The sequence below is a fragment of the Hetaerina americana genome, unplaced genomic scaffold (assembly GCF_022747635.1).
Source record: "Hetaerina americana unplaced genomic scaffold, ioHetAmer1.1.p SCAF_44, whole genome shotgun sequence".
NCBI classification, from domain to species: domain Eukaryota; kingdom Metazoa; phylum Arthropoda; class Insecta; order Odonata; family Calopterygidae; genus Hetaerina; species Hetaerina americana.
In genome coordinates, this window is record NW_027287030.1 from 3,029,730 (window position 1) to 3,051,722 (window position 21,993).

Below are 21,993 nucleotides of genomic sequence, written 5' to 3' on the forward strand. Positions count from 1 at the left end.
AAAACCTTGAATGCTGAAAAGTGACAGGAAGTTATAATCCTTTATCTCATTTTTTGTTTAGACTGAAAATATAGGTAGGTATATAATTTATTTACTGGCTAGTAGTCGTGTAATGGACCCATTTTTATATAAATAGTCTCTTTTTCTTCTGCATGAGTTCTATGAATGATTTACTATGATCATTGTTCTTTCTTTGTCGCACCTTAACAGGCAGTGGAGGAGGACATCCTCCCAGAGGACAACCATGCCGGTCTTCCCTTTGTCACCAGGCTTCCCCCACGAGGGAAGTAGAATTGGCAAAGTAGGTGGCCAAGGCCGGCGGCACTAGGGGCCTCGTGATGGCGGCCGCCACGGAGGCCTCGACGACCGCGGCGGTGGGGGGAGGGGTCGCGGGGCCCCGGCATCGAAGGGGAAAGGGCGGGGCGGTTTCGGGAGGAGAGCCCCTGGTACCTCCCGTGGCGGCAAGGGGCCTCCCGGAGGGGGCCACGCCCCTCATGTATGCCTGCCAACAGGGCCGAGACAGCGATGTCCGTAGGATATTGACCACCAAGGTGAGAGAACAGGGTATCAATGTTCGCTAATTTTGAAGGTCTGAACTTTGGTGAGACCTTTAAGATTTTAATGGCTATACATATTTGTTTGAATCTCATAAAAACTGATTTGCTTATGAAATTTGCTATATTTAATCGAAACGAGATTAATTTAAATAAAATATTAACAGAAAAATATTCAAAACAAGGTATTTAAGCGAATTTTTAACAAAGTTCATTCGAAGAGTTAAGTTAAGCGTGTCTAACAAAATGGAAAATTAAATTTCAATTACTAATTCAAAATACTGCTTAGATTCTAAAAGTCTTTGGAAAGATTGTTTAGGTCAGAAATATTAAAACCACAGCGCAGGCAGGATAATGATTCTTATTATAAAATACGTGGTAATTCCATTAAATATTTTTCTGGAAATATTTTATTTTCTTCCATTCTCTCTGTTGATAGAAACGGACAGTAGCCAGAGTCAATGTCAGACTTCTATGCATGGTCTCTTACTATTTGAGCAAAATAAACAATCAAAATGTTGGCGAGTACTCTTCAAACGTGATGTTTTCTCCGCTTTTTGGGGTACTTATTTATAAACAGTCGTATATTTCTGGAGTTTAAAAATTGGCCTCTGCTAAAGTGTGGTATCAGCAAATTTCATTCTCCCGGGAATGAAAGGCATCCTTGCATATTTTGTATGTTTCAGACTCTGGCATCTAAGCATCATTCATGTTAGATATTGAATTTTATCAAATTATTACCATTAATAAGCAAATAAGATGACCCCATAAATTATTTATGTATTTAAAATGCAATTGCGATATTTTTATAGCAAGGCAAGTGAAGTTCATTGAAAAGCAAAGAGTACTAGTATAGCGCAATGAAAATATAATGAAAACTTTTCTTAAGAAACGTATAAAAATAAGTTAATTTCATAAAATTCCGAAGTATCGCAAGACAACAAATATATAGGAATCCAGAGAGGCGAAGCAGCAAGGAGAAATGGCAGAAGTGCACCAAGAAGGAAGGCGGTATTTCAGTAATCAGGGTTATATTAAGTGTGCGAGGCAGCCAGGTAGGATAATGACTGACTAGTCATAGCCCCAGATAGAGGGAGACCGTTCCTGTCAGCGATATAAGTCCGTGTCTGACTACTTAGCGTTCATCTCTTAAAAGACGAAAGACAAGCTAAAAGTGACATCGAAGAAGAATCTATAAAAAACATAAATTTGTGATAGATCTAATTACCACGAGGATTTTTTTAGAAAATATCTAAATTTTTAAAATCAAATCGAAGACACTGTTTTATTGTTAAATCTGAGCTAGAACTTTTTTGATTTGCACTTTTCATAAAAATCAAGGTATAAAGGATGCATTCAAAACGAATTTTGAACACAATTTCCCACAGTACTAAGCCTGGGCACTGGCCTCTGTAGGGGCCCTAAGGAAGCAAATAAAAGACGAATAATTACTAAATGGAGTGAATCTCCAACGGAAAAATCATGCTTGTCTGATTATATGCCTGTGAAACTTTTTATTGTATTGAAGAACGGGATTTGTAGTTCTTTTAAGCATAAGTCCGCTGATGAGGTATAATTTCTAATAATGTTTTTCAATCCAGATATTGTTTTCATCACGCTTCAATTACTCAGGGAAGGTTATATATTAATTCTCTTTTCAAATCAGCCTGAACAAGAAAATAATCCATTCATAGATTAATGTATAGCGGAAATATTATTCCGCAATAAAAGACGTAATTTTCTTGAATAGTGAAAAACGAAAGATATGAATTAAATTTATCGTTATAAAATGCCTAACGGTCATTTAAGTCTCTTCCGTAATTAGGATTGGATAGAGAAGTCGGGGCTTTTACAGCCATTTATGGGTGTAGAGAGAGTATGAGGGAAGGGCACAGAAGGGCTTAGAGACGGTTTGGAGCTATGAGAATTCGAGTTTGAAGACATGGAAAATCACTAAAAAGTTTGAATGCCGAACACAGTTGGAGTCTCGAAAACGCTTTGTTGAATGGAAACGTATGCTTGGTGACCACTTTTCTTATCCCTATGCTAAATTAAAAAATTAAACTAAAATAAAAAAAGGAAAACTTCTGTAGCCGTAAAAAAAGTGGCACCACTCGTTCCGAAATGAAAACTAAGTTTGTTGTGATGACTTGTGGGAGAGAAAATTCCAAGGCAGTGACCAAATACAACCTCTCAACCAGAATACTCTTCTGCAGTAGTTTGCGGGAACTTTACTTCCTCGTTAGTGACAGACTACAGACACAAACACAAAAGACCCAATTGGGATCCTTCACAAGGTTGAAGGGACTCCGTTAAGGATACTTTGGTTTTGGAACACACAAACACTATCCTAGACTCTTTACGAGAATAAATTCCGCGCAAGGGACAACCACAGAACTGAAACACTCACGAACACCCAGGAAAACACTCGCACATTTAAAAAAGAGCTTCACTACTGGCAAAATATTACTCTAATTGAGCAACGTCAAGAGGTAACAACAAAAAGGAAAAAACGAGGGTGTGCGTCGGATACGCGTATTTCGGCCACCAGGTGGCCCTCCTCAGTGAACTTAAGAACAATAGGTACTTGCAGCACAAAGTTGCAAGTACTTTTCCCACTAAACATCACAACAAATTTAGTTTTCATTTCGAAACAAGTGGTGCCAACTTTTCATTGCTATGGGAGTTTTCCTTTTAGTTTGTTAATTTCACGAGGCCGTAGAGCTCTGGTTTCCTATATTTTAAACTTGAGCTAAATGTAAAGTACGATGTACGCACAACAGTCCACGCCGCGTATTGAGTCATAAACGATGTATGCCAGCTGAAGTTCCAAATGTTCGATGCGAATCTCGGAAAATTTCTTCGAATGTATGGAAATGTGCAGCAGCAATCCCCTGCCGTTGAGGCAATGCCACGTATATAGGGCGCTCGAACTCGCGAAGAGCGTGCATGGACGGTGAATTACAAGAGCCCTAATGGGGAGGTTGCAGCTGTTTACTTGCATTGGTAGAACGCTCAATAGAGCGCTTACACACTGTTAAAAATTCTGACGAGGAAAAACCAATGAGTCAGAAGAAAAATTACGGATGATGGAATTGGAAAATGTGCAGTAAAAGATAAAAATCGACCTGAAGATTACTTGGCTGGTCGTAAATATTTTATGTCGACCTCGAGAAACTCATGCGTTCCAAGTATAAGGAAGACAGCCGAGGCAAAAGAATCGTAATAGTTGTAACCAGAAGGGCAATATTAATACGAGAAAGGGCCAAGAAAATATATGTATATAAATAGGCTGGTCATTTTTTCTTCATAAATAGTAAAACAGGCATGACAATTGATTTAAATTTCTATTTTCACTGTTTAAGACGTCGAAATATTTTATTTTATGAAAATGTGTCGCTGCATTCAAACATACATCCCGTAATAACTTCACATGCTATGTCCAAACTCAGGCCATCTAATACTACAAGAACCACAATCTTATGATAGCAAAAAGATGGTTAAAAATCTAGTTTCCACTATAAATACCAAACGATTGATTCCAAATGACTGAACAAATTTGACGAGAACGTTAAAATCTAATATGAGATAATTCAAGCTAAAAATATTGAGATTTGGCAAAGTGAAACTCGGTAATGCAAACATTCAACCAAAAGATATTCTACTAATATATATTATTATCATTACCATTAATTGCTAATCATAGAATGAAATGTCCTTAGAATGTCCCCGAAGGAAAAAAAAGCCAGATAACAGAGATTTGTATATTCACGGTCCGAACCACAAATTGCTGTTTGGCCACTAAAACTATGCTGAAATCAACATTAATGAAATGAATGACCAATGTTTATCGCCAATGGCAAGAAAGACGCACTATAAAGGCACAGAAGAGATGGAATAGCTGAGAGTTCACTGTTGCCAGAATCAAAAAAAATATTTAGGTTCATCTCTCCGCATGTCATTCTACTAATTATACATTATCATATTATTCCCTTCTTTATGTATTCTAAAGTAATCATGCTATCTAAACCTCTTTGCCATTTTGCTAAAAGAGTTTCTTTAACGATAAATAGTGCTCATGAATAGAAGAAAAATACTATGGTCATCATCTGTTCTGACGTGGAGTGGTTCGTTTGAGAACAGCATGTTTATCCTCCAATGGAAACAAAGATGAACTTCAATACCAAATTTAACCAGGATTGTGAATACAGAGAGTATGCGAGAGAATAGACGAAAGATGGGTGCCAAAAAAGTTTTATCAGTTTAATAGGATGGAATTCCTTTTGCCAAAATAATTCTTATGAACGTCACAATTTGTTATTTGTAATTTAATAAAATATTAAATGAAAGAAATGATAAAAATAACACGTTAATCGGGGTTATTAATGGGGAAATAAATACCTAAATGTAACAACTCAGGGATCAAATAAACATTGCACCCACAAGAGAACGACAATAACTACATATTTGTTCGTATAAAAAATATTTCACAAAGGAGACAGCCAAAGAGACTTCAAAAATTTCACATAATCTTTTAATGGCTTCTTTTGAGGCCATCAGGGCAAAGGGGAAGCTTGATAAAGAAATATAACTGCAAAAGAATCATATTAATTTCACGAGAAAATCGGGATCACTGTTCAAAAGCATTTGTCAAATTTATAGAGGGTGACCTCCACAGTGTATACAACGCGGGTTCAACAAATAACGGGAATTGGAGTTTCTCAACAAATAACGGGAATTGGGGTTTCTTGAAAGAATTTTATTTACTCGTCTAAGTATATTAATATTACCCCCTAGTCGAGTAGTCTCTCGTTAGATATTATATACCACTTATGAAAGCGCTTTTTCCAATCTTTGGAACACTTCTTAAACTCGATCTTTGGTATAGGTTTTAGCTCTCTCAGCAACGCGTTTTTGATCTCATTTATCATTTTCAAACGATCGCCATTTTATGTTGTCTTTACTTTTGGAAAGAGCAAAAGTCACACGGGGCCATGTCTGGTGAATATGGAGGCTGGGGCATGATTACAGTGCTGTTTTAGGCCTTAGGCCTAAAATTCACGTCAACAAGAAGTTTGAGCAAGTGCATTATCGTGGTGGTGCAGAGGTCATGAGTTGTTTCCCCACAAATACGGACGCTTTTTTCGTATTGTTCCCCAAAAACAGCGTTGAAAATGTAAGTAGTACACTTTTGGTCGTTGGACCTTGTGGCAAGGACTCATGGTGCACTATGCCCTATGTGAAATTGCTAAATTCCTAAACATAACAGTTTCTGGTTTAACTTTGTGAAATTCTTTCATGATGACGGTAAAAAAGAAACTTTACACTTCCACAGTAAAGTTTACTTTATAGAATGTACTGTGGACGTGTAAAGTTTCTTTTTTATCCTCATGCTAAATTCTTGTTACTTTTTGAAAAAATATCGTTTAGTAGTAGCTTACCACCCCATATAAATATAATGGAAATGAAAAATTGTCAAAAAGGGTAAAAATCTCCAGTGACATCAATCCCAACTACCATCGCAAAATTTTCCTTCCATCTCTTCGTCTGGAGAGCAGCCCGGATGTGCTTCCGACCGCGACCGCACGCTCAAGACGGCGCTGCACTACTGTGCGGAGAACACGAGTCCGGCGTGCGCGTCGGCTCTGCTCTCGGCGTGTCCATCGCTGCTGGACGCGTGCGACGAGGAAGGATACACGCCCGTCCACCTCGCGGTCATCTCGGGCAACCGATCCCTCCTGCGACTGCTCATGGACAAGGGCGCCGACGTCACGCGGATGGACAGGGAGGGACACTCGGCTGTCCACTGGGCCACCGGTCAGTGCCAATGATGATGACTGGGGCTCCTGCGTGACACGGCCTTATTAAACCCTTCTTCCGATCATTCCATCCAACATTTCCATTCTATTAATACCCCTTCCTCATTGGTCTAAAGTTCTCCCACAATTTTACCCAACGTCAGATAGATCTTTATTTGGGCGAAATTGAGACGAAATGATCCCTTCTTCCACTTTTTGTTCTCCTTCCCATTAACATGATGTCTTCAACATCACATTACCAATAAAAATGCTCTCTGCGTCCATCTTTCCTGCCTTATTTTGATTTCTCCCGACAATCCTCTCTCCTCTTTCTTCCAACATACCTAGTACTTTCTCTTTTGCTTTCCTATCGCTATGTTAATGGGTAGTTGTGCTAACTCGATCAAAAATAAAAATTGAAAATTTTACACAAAGTCCACAAATTTTAAATTTTTGTTGAAATATGAATCATAATTTAGTAAAAATTATTTGCCTATTATTGTAATCAACATGAGTTCAAAACAAAAGAAAATATTCATGATTAAGATGTATAATGTTGTTCTGTTGCCAACACGTGACTTTAATGGCATGAAAATTTCTAGTTTCACATAAACGATTAAATTTTTGGATTGTTTTTATATAGTATTTATCCATTACAGCTTCTTTTGAGGACTTAGCGGCACTCACTATGAATGAATCACTCTTTATTGCCTTCCACGCTTTAACTCACTCAGGCGAATGATTTGATTTGTCCCAAGATTGCCAATTTCCCTCTGTCCAGCACGTTACATGAACAAAAGTCTCCTCGGGTCCGTCAAGAACGGCTTGAAATGAGTAATAATTGGGCATACTTTTCGCTCTCAAGGGTTGTACTACTTCAAGTCTCAAGGTAAGGGCATTTCTGTCTCTCTATCACTTTTTCCGGGTTTGATGGCTTCCTAATTTCTCCCTCTGAGTTTTACTTTCATTGACACGACAGCGGAGGAGTAACTTTCATTCCTCCTCTCTGAGAGAAGGCGGCACGAGGACATTTTTTTAAACAAATTAGCGATGCGAATGATTTATTCTTTCAACGTCATCTATCCGCGCTAACGCATTATTTCACCTGTTTCCTTATTTATTCCACTGCAACCCTTACAGACAAAATGTTCTCACGGTTTACCCTGCACGTTGAATGCAATAAGCACCCCCTCCGTCGCTTTTTTCATAAGACGGAGGAGATAGGAGATTCGGGCGGCAGAAGACCCAGTGGACGGTCGAAGAACACGGGCGCATGCATTAAATAGAAATGAAGGTATGTTAAATTGCGTGTCCGTTTACCCATTCATCGAAATTACTATTATTATAATTTAACTGCACATTTTACAGATAGATGGAGGACTATTTCAACTGTTAAAATTGATTAAACCCTTTCAGTGCCCTGGACCCGTTTGAGCTGATATATCGGCCCACCGCACTTTTTGCCCGAGATGCAAAAGCCGATATCGGCTCAAACGTGAGCTATTGTTTCAATAGCGAAAGTTTATTATTTTTTTAAATCTTGTGTGTTGTTTTCTTTATAAAAAATATGGTGTTTCTGCTTTATATAGCATGCTACATCTTAGAATATATCATTTTTACCAATACAATAGCCTTTCTCGACAGTAAGAACATAGTCTGCCTTGAAATGTACAAATTTAGGAAAATCAGATCACGGGAAACACAATTTGTTCTATTTATTTCTGGTACCCTAAGATCGGGGGAAGGGAATACACAAGTTGACGCTCCTTTTTTTTGGTTGTAAAGAAATTTTTGACTGGAGATTCTTATCTAACCGTAAACAGGTAGTCAACAATGGATCGAGTTCATTTGAGATAGAAATTCCGGTAACTTTGGTGTCATAGGATAGCCACGAATATTCTCTATAGATACTAACAAACTAAGTTTCAATGTTATCAGCAATCTTAGATTATTTGCAGATGACAAAGTAATTTACAGAAAAGGAGGGATGCCGACAAATTGCGAACCACTCTCTAGACGTTTACACGAGATATCGGAGTGAAGTAAGGATTGGAGGTTGTCATTAATTACTATAAAATCTGCAGTTCTGAAATTTCGGAAGAAAATAAACTAGATGTCAAATTACGAAATAAATAGTTAAAGATAAAAGATAGAAGCATTTCAGAACAGGTCAAATACTTGTGGATGTTACAATGGCATTAATCCTTTTACGTGGAACAAATATCAGAAGAACATGCGGTTCAGGCTCAAAGAAGCCAGATTTTATGAGATGAGTTGCAGGAAAATGCAATGAAAAAGTAAGAGGGAGGTGTTACAGTGTTTCAGTTAATTGGCATTTAGAATGTGTGGCAACTATTTTGACTGGAGAGAACTCAAATCAAAGAAGTAGAAAATATTCGGGGAAAATACTCAAAAAATGAATTAAAAAATTACTATAGAGTTATTAAAAATTGTCACGAGAAGAGTGTAAGCGTGTCGGGTATGTTAGAGGAATTAGGTTGGGAGCCCCTCAACACAAGAGGGTTTTACATGCACAAGACAGAAATTTAGAAGAAACCCTGAGTTTTCTTGCTACAAGGCAGGAATTAATATGGCACTAAATTATTACGTTAGATTCGGCCAACCCTTTGAAATAAGAGATAAGACACCGTCACCAAAATTTCGATTGCTCATTCTTCTCTCGCACGATACCGTAAGAAAATCGAACCCAAACACCCGATTAAATAAAATTACAGACTGATATTTAATAATTTAGTCGAACCCACCGATTATTGCATGGTGCTTAAGGACATACTTGTGCGTATGTGCTCGGGTTTGTGCACGCATATGAACTAATATGCATTCAAATACTTTTATAAGCCAACATTTGTGCATGAATGACTACATTTCCCTAAAACCCCCCGCCACACGCCCTTTCGGCAGCTTTCAGTATATTATGTAGATTTAAGTACAATTAGAAAACTTACAATTTTCTAAATATTTGAGTTGTAGTAAAAATGGCGTCATAATGTACGCTTACTTCAGCGTTCTATTACGTTTCTTTGTTTTTATTTAAGTTATTCATTTTCATCAAATGTTTTAATTACAGAGATAAGTTTATTTTTATAAACAAGGTAAGGTTTTGAAAAACCTGCATCAGTAAAATATGTCAAAAGAAAGAAGTTCAGGAGAGCGAAGGATATGAACATACGATGCCATTTAAGGCAGCGAGACTCGACGAAGAAAAATTCGAAAAAGCATGAAATATTAATATTCAGAAGGTCTCTGAACCCGACCCAAAACCAAACTCTCAAGCCTTCCTGATATCATTTCTTATCGAGGGACTTTCTTATTTCCTTCCTGTGTAGATAAAAATATCTTAGAAAGCAAAAAACTCTTTGGAACTAACTTAAATACGTAAAATCTATATCTTTCGAAAATCAATTTTCCACGAGGTGAGCGATATTATTTTCTTTCATTTAACATGAGTACAAAGGTCTCCTCAAAGTAATTTTGTCATACAGTCGGTGGGACTTTCACATTCAGGTTACAATTAGAGAGATTTCATTACCCTTTGGATTCACTAGTTTTTCTGAAAGCCTGGTGTATAGCAAATGACACGCTTGTCCTTTTAGTGGTATAGCAAGAGCCATAACTACCATAACTAAGGTATATCACCGCATGAACTCGATAAATCTTAAAATAAAACAATAACTGAGAAAAAATCACCCGTAATATTTCGCAAGGGTAATGTACCTCGCTTTCAACAATATTTAAGCAGAAGTATCAATTGTACTCGGATCGCTCTAGGGAGGAAAGTGCAACTCGAAAGTTTGAGTGAGTGGTGACATAAAATTTTGTCTTCTTACCGCGATAGTCGCGCGACTCTTCATATACGATCGATAGAAAGCAAAACTGTGACACAGCACCTGTTGTTTAAAGTCCCTATTCGTGCGTCCAATTCATCTGCCACGCCCATTAACTCCAAAGTAGGGCACTCACTCGGTCTGAAATTTCTTGGCTCACACAATGCGTACATTATTACCATTAAATATATATTTTTCATATTCTCCTAAATTATTATCCGTCCTTAAAACGATGAAATCAAATACAAAAAGAGTCGTGCGAAAGGGATCGCCGCCTATTGAATGGAAGTGAAAAGTTTCCATAATCAAGCAGATATGATATATATATATTTAATATAAACTGATAAATTTGAAACATAATATACCTACAATTAATAGCATGAAAATGACAGCGCCGTATTTAGGGATATGTATTAATTAAACGCAAAAGTGAATATGATATTCAATAACTCCAACTTAAATGACGGATAGCCTAAGGAAATCTTTTAAATTAAATTTGAAGAATGAAAAAAGAAGTGAGGACGAATGATTAGAGGAGGTTCCGAAATCTATTTAGGTCAAAGATTTTCATTTCTCAGTAGGAAAAAAATGCAGTACTGTTGAAGATTTAAGTTAACTTCTTATTAGATCAAGAAAAAACTAAACTTTTGCAAGTCAACAGGAAAATAAGAATAATAAGTCGAGATAATCCTGAAAAATCGTTTAAGCGTATCTGGTGCCTTTTCTTTTCATTTAATTAGTACCCATCCTAGAAGAAATAAGTACGTGCATTGTGTTTCTATGAAATTTATATTATTACGAGTTTTTAAATTTCTATGAAAAATTAAAAATTTATTTCATTAAAATATTATTAAATTATTATTTTATTTATATATTTTAAATTTCTATGAATTTTATATCATTATGAGTTTTTAAAGTTCTGAATTTAATGAAATTATCCCCTGTGATATTTTCATCCGGATGAAATCAAAGTCAGTTTTCCTTTATTTGGTGTAATCCCCCTCAGCTAACAATGAGAACAGTCACGCGTATTTCGCAGAACAAACTGTCACAACCAAGTCACGTAAATCTCGAGGGACGAGGCATTTTCTTCTTTCATGCAATATAAGCGACCCATCTTTTTAGGTGATCGGCCATTTTGCCACCCAGCACTTCCGCACCGTTTAACAGAGAGAGCCCGGAAGAGGTGATTGAATAACATCGAGAAAAGAAACTATAGCAAAGATAAAAATAAACTAAAATGACAATGGACAATCCCATCATGTGACATGTGATTATTGACAATGTCACAACCATGGGTAAACTAAACACTAAACTCTAGTATTATGAAGAATTTTCTAAAAAAGGTTTTATCTTCCGGACTGTAAAACTTAAAAAACAATTATTAGCCAAATTATAAATTATCATATATCATAAAAGACTGACTAAAACTTCAGTTACTTATTTGAGAGGGTTTATTTAAATCTTTACGCCTCAAAAGCATCAATATTTCTTTAACGTTAATGCTCCTCTGAAGGTATCAAAAATCCGATTTTGAAAAATTTCATTTAGTCCTATTTATCACAGAGAGTACTTTACAGCATAAAATAATATGTTATATTTGTTGATTTATTTTAATTAATTATGTCTTGCATGAAAAATGGTTTATCTAGGGACGTTCTACTTCAAACAAGCTTATTAATGGGTGGAAACACTGTACTATCCAGACAAATTCTATTTCGTCCGTCTATCTCAGGTTAAAGCTAACTATGAAGTATAAAATTATTTACCAAATGAATTATCCATCTTGTATTGAATAACATGGTTAAAAACGGGTGGAACCTAATCACTAATTGGTTCTCTAACAGTCTCATTTAATGATCCAAAATCATCATCGCCAACTGCTAAAAGCAATGACTTGTTGCAATAGGGAGTCTCTCTAGTCGCTGATTCTTCATTTATATTAGCGTGCGGTTTCAAGTTATTCTGATTCTCAGTGCCCTCGAAGAATTGCTGATCTTGGTTCTCCTCTAAGTTTCTTTTCTGTCACTTTACCTGTAAATACGACGTATGTTTATGAGGAATTGATAATGCCTCAATATGAGTTTAATCAGTTTTGCCCTTATTTGCCCTTTTGTTTTCAAAAGCAACCCATTTTATTTCAATTCTGAAACTGTTTCATTACTTTTATCTACTAGATAGATTTCATTCAAATGAATATGAAATGAGGAAATTAAACTTTTGCTCGATTTTGCGATAGTTGTGTTTTAATCTATTTTTTTTAGGATTTAATATCGAAAATTTCGATTTTTGAGAAATATAAATAAATACGTTGGTTCTGTAAAACTAAACTATATTACTGCAGACTTATTTAAATTTTCGATTTAAGATTTACTCAATTTTCTTCTCCTTATTTTTTCCTTTAGTTATACAATTTTTAAGCTCCCTTTCCTTCCTCACGAAATGGCGATTATTTTCCTGTTTAACCAAAACTCTTCCTTATATCATGATTTCCAGCATAATTTAGTCTTATAAGATTTCTTCCACCACTTTTCTACATCGTTTTAAGATACCTCCAACAACTCCCCCAACTCTCTTGTCTATTTAGTATCCCTTCATTGTTTTCTCTTTATCATTGCAAATTTTTCACATTTTTTATCGGCTCAACCGAACAACATCATAATTAATCTTTCTATCTCCAGTGGGTGTCTCTTGCGACAGGTTTCACCTGGATATTCTCCATTGCACTGCGTCCTAATCATCTTCTTTCTTTTGCCTGTAACTTCAGCCATGTCTTAACCCATTGAGTAGTACAATCCTCCTTCTTCCCCATTCTGTCTTTTCTTCAAATTTTCCCCCTACAGCTCTTCCTAGCAAGCAACTTCGGCGTAATACATGCCCCAACCAAGAGTTTATCCTTTTGATTGCTCTCAGAAGTTTTTTTTCCTTCTCCTATTCCCATCAGCACTTCTTCATTCCTCAGTGTCAGTTCAATTTGCATTATAAACATTTTTCTCAAAAAATAATCTTTCAAAACCTCCCAAGTATTATTTATATTTCTTTTTAACTATCTACGTTTCACTGCTGTGAGACACCATGACCCAAAACAGTTCTCTCTCAAATATCTTCCTCAGTTCTAATGGACTTCTTCTATGAAAACCAACATGGTGAGTCCCTAGTTCTTAATTATATGTCATATTTTTAATTCACTTCGTTTAGACTGGCACCGAAATTCCTAGTAGATGAACATGGCGATGGAATCGATCCGGACCCTTTTGTTTACCCACCTCGACTAATGTCTTCCTATCCGTCACCTCTCCGGCAGTCTGCGGTGAGGTGGAGGCCCTCGAGATGGTCATCGCCGCCGGAGCCAACCCCTCAACCCCCGATATCCACGGCGGATACCCCGTCCACTACGCATCTCAAATGTGCGGGGCCAACTCGGCGTCCGCCTCCGCTGATCCTAGGGTGGGCCTCGCCGTACTCCGGAGGCTCCTGGCGCACAAAGTCAAGGTCGACGTGGTGGACAAGGACGGGAGACAGCCGATCCTCTGGGCGGCCAGCGCAGGTGAGACAATGGCGTCGAGGTCACGCAGACGTAAACCCGGCGTCCGGCTTAAGTGACCGCCCGTAAGATTAAGGCGATTCGGATTGAGTCTTTCGGAATCCAGGGCAACGGTCACAAGGCGGACTAACACAGATTAATACCAAACCACTCATTATTCATTACCTAATACTAAGACACACACCACTATCTTTTGCTTAATTCCCTTGAAGCACACATAAACAATCTCGATTGATGGAAGATTTTTCACGCGATCAGCTTAAGGTTTTATTAGTCCCTGCTCACCGTTACATTTTCTATTACTCTGGTTTACCCTGGAGGACTTGAAAACACATTGGTGGTTGCTAAGGTTACAACGCGGAAGTGCCGGTATTTAGTGAAAGTTTTTCTTTCGCGGAATTTTGCCTGTTGTGTGATCAGTCTAATTGCAAGTCAGATATTTTTTTCCGGGCCTTGCCACGATTGGTTGAAATAGTAGGCAAGTAATCCAAAACGAATCACGTCCGTCTGTTAATCTACGTGAACCACAATTTAATTCAGGAAATCTTTCAGCAGTTCTAACAGAAAGAATAATGATATATTTTGAGATAGAAGCGTAACATTAACAGTAACTGTGCCTGAGACTCATTACCTCCCTTCAAAAAGATAGTTTCACGGATGATCGTACAGTTAAATTGCTAACTCAACGTGAATTTTATGGAATCATGCGACAATAATTTCCATTAAAAGATGACCCTGGACGGAAAGATCTGTAATCAAAAGGTTTTTGTTTGTATGAGTATATATTTAAACCCATCATCAATGAAATGATCATGCTGTTATCTTCGGTTTACAGTAATGAACATGAGGATATTCAGGTAAAAGATAACACCCATTTTCAACAGAAGTTGTGTTTACAGTCAATATGTTAGCATTTCGAACCAGTGATTTCATCCTTCAGTCGCATTGGACAGCGAATATTGAACTGAACTAAAAAAAGAAGCATGATAACTTGCTATCCTTATAGAATTAAAGTATATGTGTACTTTAAAAAAAATGACCTAAAATATGTGATAACCAAGGAAAACAACATAGTTTACACTTAAGCGTACGCAAGCTGCACCGCGATCCACGTTAATAGCGACGGTAAATGAAATTTCTGTAATTCTTCTGTCGTAAATATAAATTTTTGGTTAAGATAGTCGTAATTTAGAGTTTAATGCTCGCATTTGTTGTGATCAGATTGAAAACCATTAACTCCGTTGACTTCGGGAAAAAGCCTTGGTTATGAGATTGTACGTTAATACCTCACATAGTTAAAACTTCCCACGAGGTCAAGAATTATACGTAGCCGCATATCGAGACGTATTCAGTCAATCATCCGAACGAGAAGAATTGGATATTTAAATGATATATATATATATATACATATATATATACACACATATATATACATATATATATATATATATATATATATATACATATATATATATATACATATATAAATATATATATATATGTATACATACATATATATACACATATATATATATATAAATATAAATATTATATATATATATATATATATAAGTCATTCAGTTCATTTGAAGTGGTCGATCGTTTCTGGCAGCAAAATCTCTTCCTGTCGTTTCTTTAACTGTCCCGTAATAACTAGGGTTCCACGCACTTCGAAAGATCGGTGATATCTCCAAAGGGATCGCGGGGTGTTGAAGGAGGAGAAACGGGGGAAATGAACCGTCTTCCCAAATCAAATCTCGACGTCGAGTGAGGGTGAGGGAGAAGCCTCTTTCTTGCGTACCAGCCCGTCATAAAAAATGACAGGTGCGCGAAAACTTCAGTCGACCAAAAACGAAAAGAAAAAATATTTCAAAAAGTCAATAAACAGCCACCATCTCCGGATAAGATCAAGAAATAATTAAATTTAAAGAAAAAAATATTTTAGACCGCTGCTCGTAAAAATAAACACCCAATGACCTACACTCTCACCTTCTCGAGCTGCTTATAGTTCTTATACCCCTCTTCATGACGTCTGAGATGCCTAATCACCTTTCTTGCCCGCTTTGCTGACGTTTACCTTTCCATCACAGTCGTCAAACTCTCACACAATAATACTTCCATAAACCTTTTCTCTCCATTGCTATCTTCCCGGTGTTTCCCATCTTTTTACATAAAAAGAAAAAAATTATCCAATGAATCAGTAAGCAGACCTTAGGTTAGTCTTAGTTTATTTGTTTCACCCTGCAAATCTAGTTTAATTTCTCAATTTTTACCAATCATCAAAACTATATAAAATTTCATTTACTTAAATGAACCTAATTTTTCATAAGAAGCAATTTATGTTACATCTCATTGCAGTACATAATCGATAACAGCCACGCCCCCTATCCGTGCGAAACTCCTTGGTGAAAGATTGTACTTTAATTCGCTATTTAAACCATGCAGTAAAATAGTACCGTTAAAAAGTTTTATGAATATATGTTATGAAGCAATATACAACAATATCTCTGTAGGTTTGGACTGCGAGAACATGTAAAAGTGATTAAAAGTGTTTTACTTAGTAATATGATTGTATTTGGAAGGGTGGAGCCTTTGAACGCAATGTTCTGTCATATCTATCGTATTAGCAAACACCCTTTGAAAATTTCCTGGTCGGACTTTAGGTTAGAATCTAATGATCAACTTTGGGGAATCAGAAAACAGGGATTCATTTAGACAAAATTCAGCCGGCTGCGATAACCACGGACATCCATTCCGAAAAGTTAACTTTGGATTTATATTTTTGAGGTAAGATATCACACAGTATACAAATGACAACTGAGAACATCAGAGTATGACGAAAATAAATAGGATAGGAGAGATTCTGATGCAGAAGGTCTTAAGAATGGCTTAATCTCAAGGGATGATATTAAAGAGACATTAATTTATCATCCTATCCGACATACAATGGACTAATGGCTAAGTGCCGCACAAAATAAACGGTCATTATTGTAATGCTGGTGAAAAGTCTTTTTTTTCAAAAGTGTTTGCTTTCATTTGAGTATTGTTGATACTATTTTGCCGTAAGAGACCATTTAAGAGTGTTAATACTGTTGAAGATGTACACGATCGCACAACATTCACAAAAAATCACAATATATTAATTTGTGTATTAAATACTTCTAAATAATAAAGAATTTCATGAAATCTCTATGCCCAAAACCTTATATGCAAAAATTATACGCTACGTAATACACTCGCAAATATATTTAATGCGTGCAAAATGCCTAAAACTTGTACAAAAATGTTTACATGTGCATATCAAAAGGGTACACACTCAAGATTTTAAAAGCAACAAAACAATTATTTATTAAATAAATTTAAGTATTTAACGCGTGTTAAAATAAGATCTATATATATATTTACTCCTAAAATGCAAAATATATTTACTTCATTTCATTTGGAAAACATAAGTCATTCATTTATTAATTGAATTTTAATGCCTAAGTATTGCAATACTTCAACTTGAATGTCATGTCGGTAAAATTGAAGAAGTATTAGAAATAAATCCTAAATCAATAATATTATACAGAAACCTTGCGTTATATTAAATGGATAGTAAATGTTCTTAATCCATTTATTTTATATCGTGCCTGTGTCAATGTCAATGGCCGAGGGCTTTCCGCTTTGCGTTTGAGATAGGCCCTGAGGCCCTGGGGGCAATGAACTGAACGCTTTTAAGCAGGGGTGGCTGGCTTTGATTTGAAATTCATTTTGAAAATGCATCCAAGACGAGGGTGGAATGAGGATCAATTGGAGATAAAGCTCATTCAAAATAAAATGCGCCGAACGGATTCAAAATTTCATCTCCCGATTAGTGTCCGTTTAAATGCATGAAGAACTAACTGGTTTATATTCCCTAAGGTATTGAAAATTTCCACAACTTTATTCATAATCTTAGCTAAGATACCCTTTAATAGTGTGACATACTGCCTTTGATAACAGTTCATGAGTTCTCCAAAATGTATTCATGACTTTAATTATAGTTCATAAATCAACCAGAAGACAGCTGGAGTGGAGTTTTTCATTATTTCTTATTCAATACTGATTCTGGAACTCCATGGCATGTCATCTATCTTCAAGCTCTCTTGTTTTAGTCTAAGTCTTCAACCGTTGGTCTTTGCTGGTAGAATTCCTCTAACGTTTCCATATGATATTCATCTAATGAATCCATCTTTTTTCAAATTTTTCTGTACATATCATGTCGCATTCTTTCCATCTTTTCTTCCGTATACTTTTCTATCTCTAAATTTCTCTCCCTATGTTGTTTTATACTCTTCTCTAGCTTGCCTTTCCAATAGCCAGTAATAACTTTGATTCTTAAAAGTGCCACATACTATATAGCCAATTTTCTTTTCTCTAAACTTTATCTTCTTTTAGCGAGAGTATTGGCTGTATCTTCATCATAAATATCTTTCAAGCTTGAGCAAAATTCTTCTTCCATTTCATGCCAATCTTCTTCCAGAGAAGATGAAAAATTTCCACTATTTATAAACTCTCTTTTCGTGTTATAGTATCTGACATCAAATTCTCGCTCCAAAAAACTAGTATTTTAGTTGTATAGTCATCGATTATAACGATACATATAGTATATCATTGACGTACATTTATGCCTCTGGGTCTTCTCTTTTCTTTGGTAGAATTACAAAGCGTAAAATGCTGATTTCTTCCCCATTCACCGCCATAAATCGACTAGAAGATAGCTGGAGTTGATCTAATACTCATTTTGCATGCTTTGTTTCATGCCTCTTGCAGTTAATCATGTAAATCGTGTACGTCATTGTTGTACGGATTAATAGCATGGTTTTAGATGTACCCTGACAACTTTCACACATTTGATTTTTTTTAGAAGATCATATATTTCTCTAGCATGATAACCATGTGAGTTACGTAAACCTTAGAATTCACTTGCTGTTTATCTCCATTCATTACATTTAAACTTTCTCTTATATTCCTCCAAGCAAGCTCTTACCACACATCATTCCCTCTTCTACGATCTTTACGGATTATTGGACATAATTTCATACTTCTCTTTTGATCGTCGACTTTAGTTTCCCTATGTCAGTTAAAAATCTTCAAAATTGGGTGGGGGGAGGGGGGAAGTGATTAAAAAAGTGAAGGAAGTGGGAAATGGGGTTCAAATTATATGTAAACATATATACATATGTAGAGCCAAAAGCCACCCCCGCTCTAGTGGTCAGCGCCGCCCCCGTTGACTCGGAGCCGGTGGGGCGGGTGGGGGTAACCCGTGTTATAGAGCCAAGCCCCAGACGTGACGGCCGACCCTCGGCCCTGCCCCCACTCCGCCCCCGACCTCCATCCACAGGAAGCGCTGACGCCATCATCGCTCTCGTCCACGCTGGTGCCACCGTCGAAGCCCACGACAAGGACGGCCTCACTGGTGAGTCGTTGCTATCTAATTCGCCCGGTGTTAATAGTACTATACCAATCTACCAATCACCAAGACTAACAATCGCTCTATCGTGCTTGCGTGGTCAAGTGGGAGGGCTTTGAGAAATTTTTAAAATTTCAAATAATAATTTTATTTTATTATAATTGACTATTCACACAATTTTATCTAATATGGGAAAATATTAACAACTTTAGTCATTAATGGGTCAATATTAATTATTCTATTTCCATAGTAATACTGAATAAATTTGAGTGAGTTAGTATTCTAGGAAGTAATGTTTTTAAGTTAATTTTCTGTAATTATTCCAATGTATTAATAAATACACGTGGCTCTGACACGATGCCTCCTTCAGACTTGTCCCAACAATCACCTCTACTTAGATACCATGCCTAGTACCTCCTAATTAGTTTTCCTTTCAGTCCACTTCATCTTCTCCATCCTTCTCCACACCCACAATTCGAAAGCATCCGATCAAAGCCAATCATTCTGCTTCAATTACCATGTTTCCGCGTCGTACGTAGCTACGTTCCATATCAAAATTTTGACGAGCCTTTTCTTAACCTTCTTTTTCATTAACACCCTCCTCCTCGTGAAATTCTCTTTGCCTAGTGCAATTCTTCTCCTTAAGTCCCTACCACTTTGGTCATCTTGGTCCTAAACAGTTCCGAAATAAGCAACTGTTCCATCTATTCTAGTTTTTACCCTCCTATTTTACCATTTATCTTCGCTATTCTCTTTTTCTAAATCCGCTTAACCTTACTTTTGTTTACATTTATCCTCATCCCATACCAATCGCACTGTCTTACCAATTTACTCAGCAATGTTTGAAATACCTTGACTGACGAACTAATACTTGATAGTCCTGAATAGATTTGATGTCTGAACTCCGCACCAACTTCCACTCCTATCTTCCATTTTAAAATAAATTCTGACATTCTTAAATTCTATTTTTATTTCTTACCACATTAATCGCATTTTCATAGATAACTCATCGACTTTATATTATGCAAGATTTGATTCCAACGGTCTTTTTTGTTTTCAACAACCACACCGTTCGACTTGCCCCACGCATGCCGCAGCCTTACACTGCGCTGCGAGTCGCGGTCACACCGATTGCCTGGAAACGTTGGTCACCCTGTGCGGCGCCGAAGTGGACGTCATTGACGCGAACGGATGCACGGCGCTCTTCTACGCCGCGACGCTTGGCCACGCTGACTCCACAAGGCTTCTGCTCGGATTTGGGGCACAGCCGAATCGCCAGGACAGGAAGGGACGCACGTAAGGGTTGCGGTGGAGGTGGGAGGACCACGCTCAAAAATTAGCAACCCGACTAAGGATGGAAAAAAGGCGCACTTTTCCTATTCAATCCCATATAGCACAAGTTAGAAAAATTATTTCAAATTTTTCTTAAGAATTGAATAACGGAAATAGAATGAAGGTAAAGTTTGATGTCCATTACATAACAATCGGTCCAGGTGTGTTCCTTCTAGAGCAGTTCAAAGTCGAGTTTAAACAATTAAAAAATCGGATATTAGCCAACGAACCTTTCGTACCAAATGAATTTCTTGATATGCCACTTGCCATATTATCAGGGCAAAGAACGATCAGGGTGAATAGGCTTTTGATTTCTCACCACTGCTCTACCCTTTCCTCTCCCGCTTTTATACTTGTTTGAATTTCCATCGCCACGTTCGTGATCTCAGAAATCATTTTAAAAACATGAGTTGTCGCGGAAGCTCCAGCAGCGTATAAATATACTTATCCTGCATGGTGTCAAGTTTCGTCTAGTTCCATGTTTTTGCTGATAACAGTTCTGCCAGCGTTTCAACTGTTTTAGGAGACACCAGCTTCAATAAATCAAAGATACCAGCTTCTACATGACCTGAAGAGCTTTGGCTTCCACCTCCTAAACGGTTTGACTGGAACGCTGCAAGAACTGTTGTCAGCAAAAACAACAAACCGAAGTAAAAAACGAGATCATGCAGTCTTTGTAAATGGACGAGAACTCTCATTCTGGCGCAAAAAATGGTGCCTATCATATAAATTTCCACTCTCTTCAATAACACCGATTCTCAAGTGCGTTCAATGCTTTGTGCCCGAAGCAACTAACTGACCGCTTACCAATTCCAGGGCAGCTCACTGCGGCGCGGCCAAGGGTCAGCTGGAGACATTAAGGTTGCTGGTGTCCGTGGGCGGTGCTGACCTATGGATTCGGAACGTGAGGGGCGACCTCCCACTGCACGAGGCCGTACAATCGGGCAGAAGAGAGCTGGTCAAGTGGCTCCTCCAACAGAGGCCGGTGGCAGTCAACGCGGCCAACAACGACGGCCGATCTCCCCTGCACGTGGCAGCCATACACAACAACGTGGAGATGTGCAAGGTCAGATATTACTGGCGGATTTAGAAACGGGGCCGATTCCGTGCGTTTTTCGTTTCACGGCTCACTCACGCTTGATCTCGGACGTGATGGAGAAAGTTTTGAGAATGTCTTAGTCAATGGTGGTTTTGGTTATTATTAGCTATTTGGGGAGGCGATCGACAGCAGAGTTCACTTACGTCATCAAGGGAAGGGAATGGGGGAATTTGGTGAGAGGTAGGATGTTCTAGGAATAGAGGATGGGTGGAGAGAAACCCGGCTTCGCCTTAAACCTAGTCTTAACGAAAAGCGCCAAAGTGTCCGCACTTTAACGTCCCATCCAACGGACGGACTCACTCAAAGGGTTCTTCACAAAGCACCTCAAGTAGGGATCGGGATACCACCGACTAGTCCTGCCACCTTAGATATTCGAACCCGAGTCAT

The 21,993-nt window shown here is 37.5% G+C and overlaps 1 protein-coding gene across 1 annotated transcript in view; it reads left to right on the top strand.

The window, feature by feature from the left end:
* Window positions 1-338: 338 nt before the first annotated feature.
* LOC139692896 (uncharacterized) overlaps window positions 339-21,993 on the top strand; it is a 47,815-nt gene continuing 26,160 nt past the window's right edge. The window contains exons 1-6 of the mRNA XM_071591213.1: window positions 339-551; window positions 6,113-6,371; window positions 13,502-13,744; window positions 19,107-19,181; window positions 20,273-20,471; window positions 21,324-21,573. Coding sequence (XP_071447314.1) covers window positions 339-551; window positions 6,113-6,371; window positions 13,502-13,744; window positions 19,107-19,181; window positions 20,273-20,471; window positions 21,324-21,573 — 1,239 coding nt within the window. The remainder of the gene's footprint in view (window positions 552-6,112; window positions 6,372-13,501; window positions 13,745-19,106; window positions 19,182-20,272; window positions 20,472-21,323; window positions 21,574-21,993) is intronic.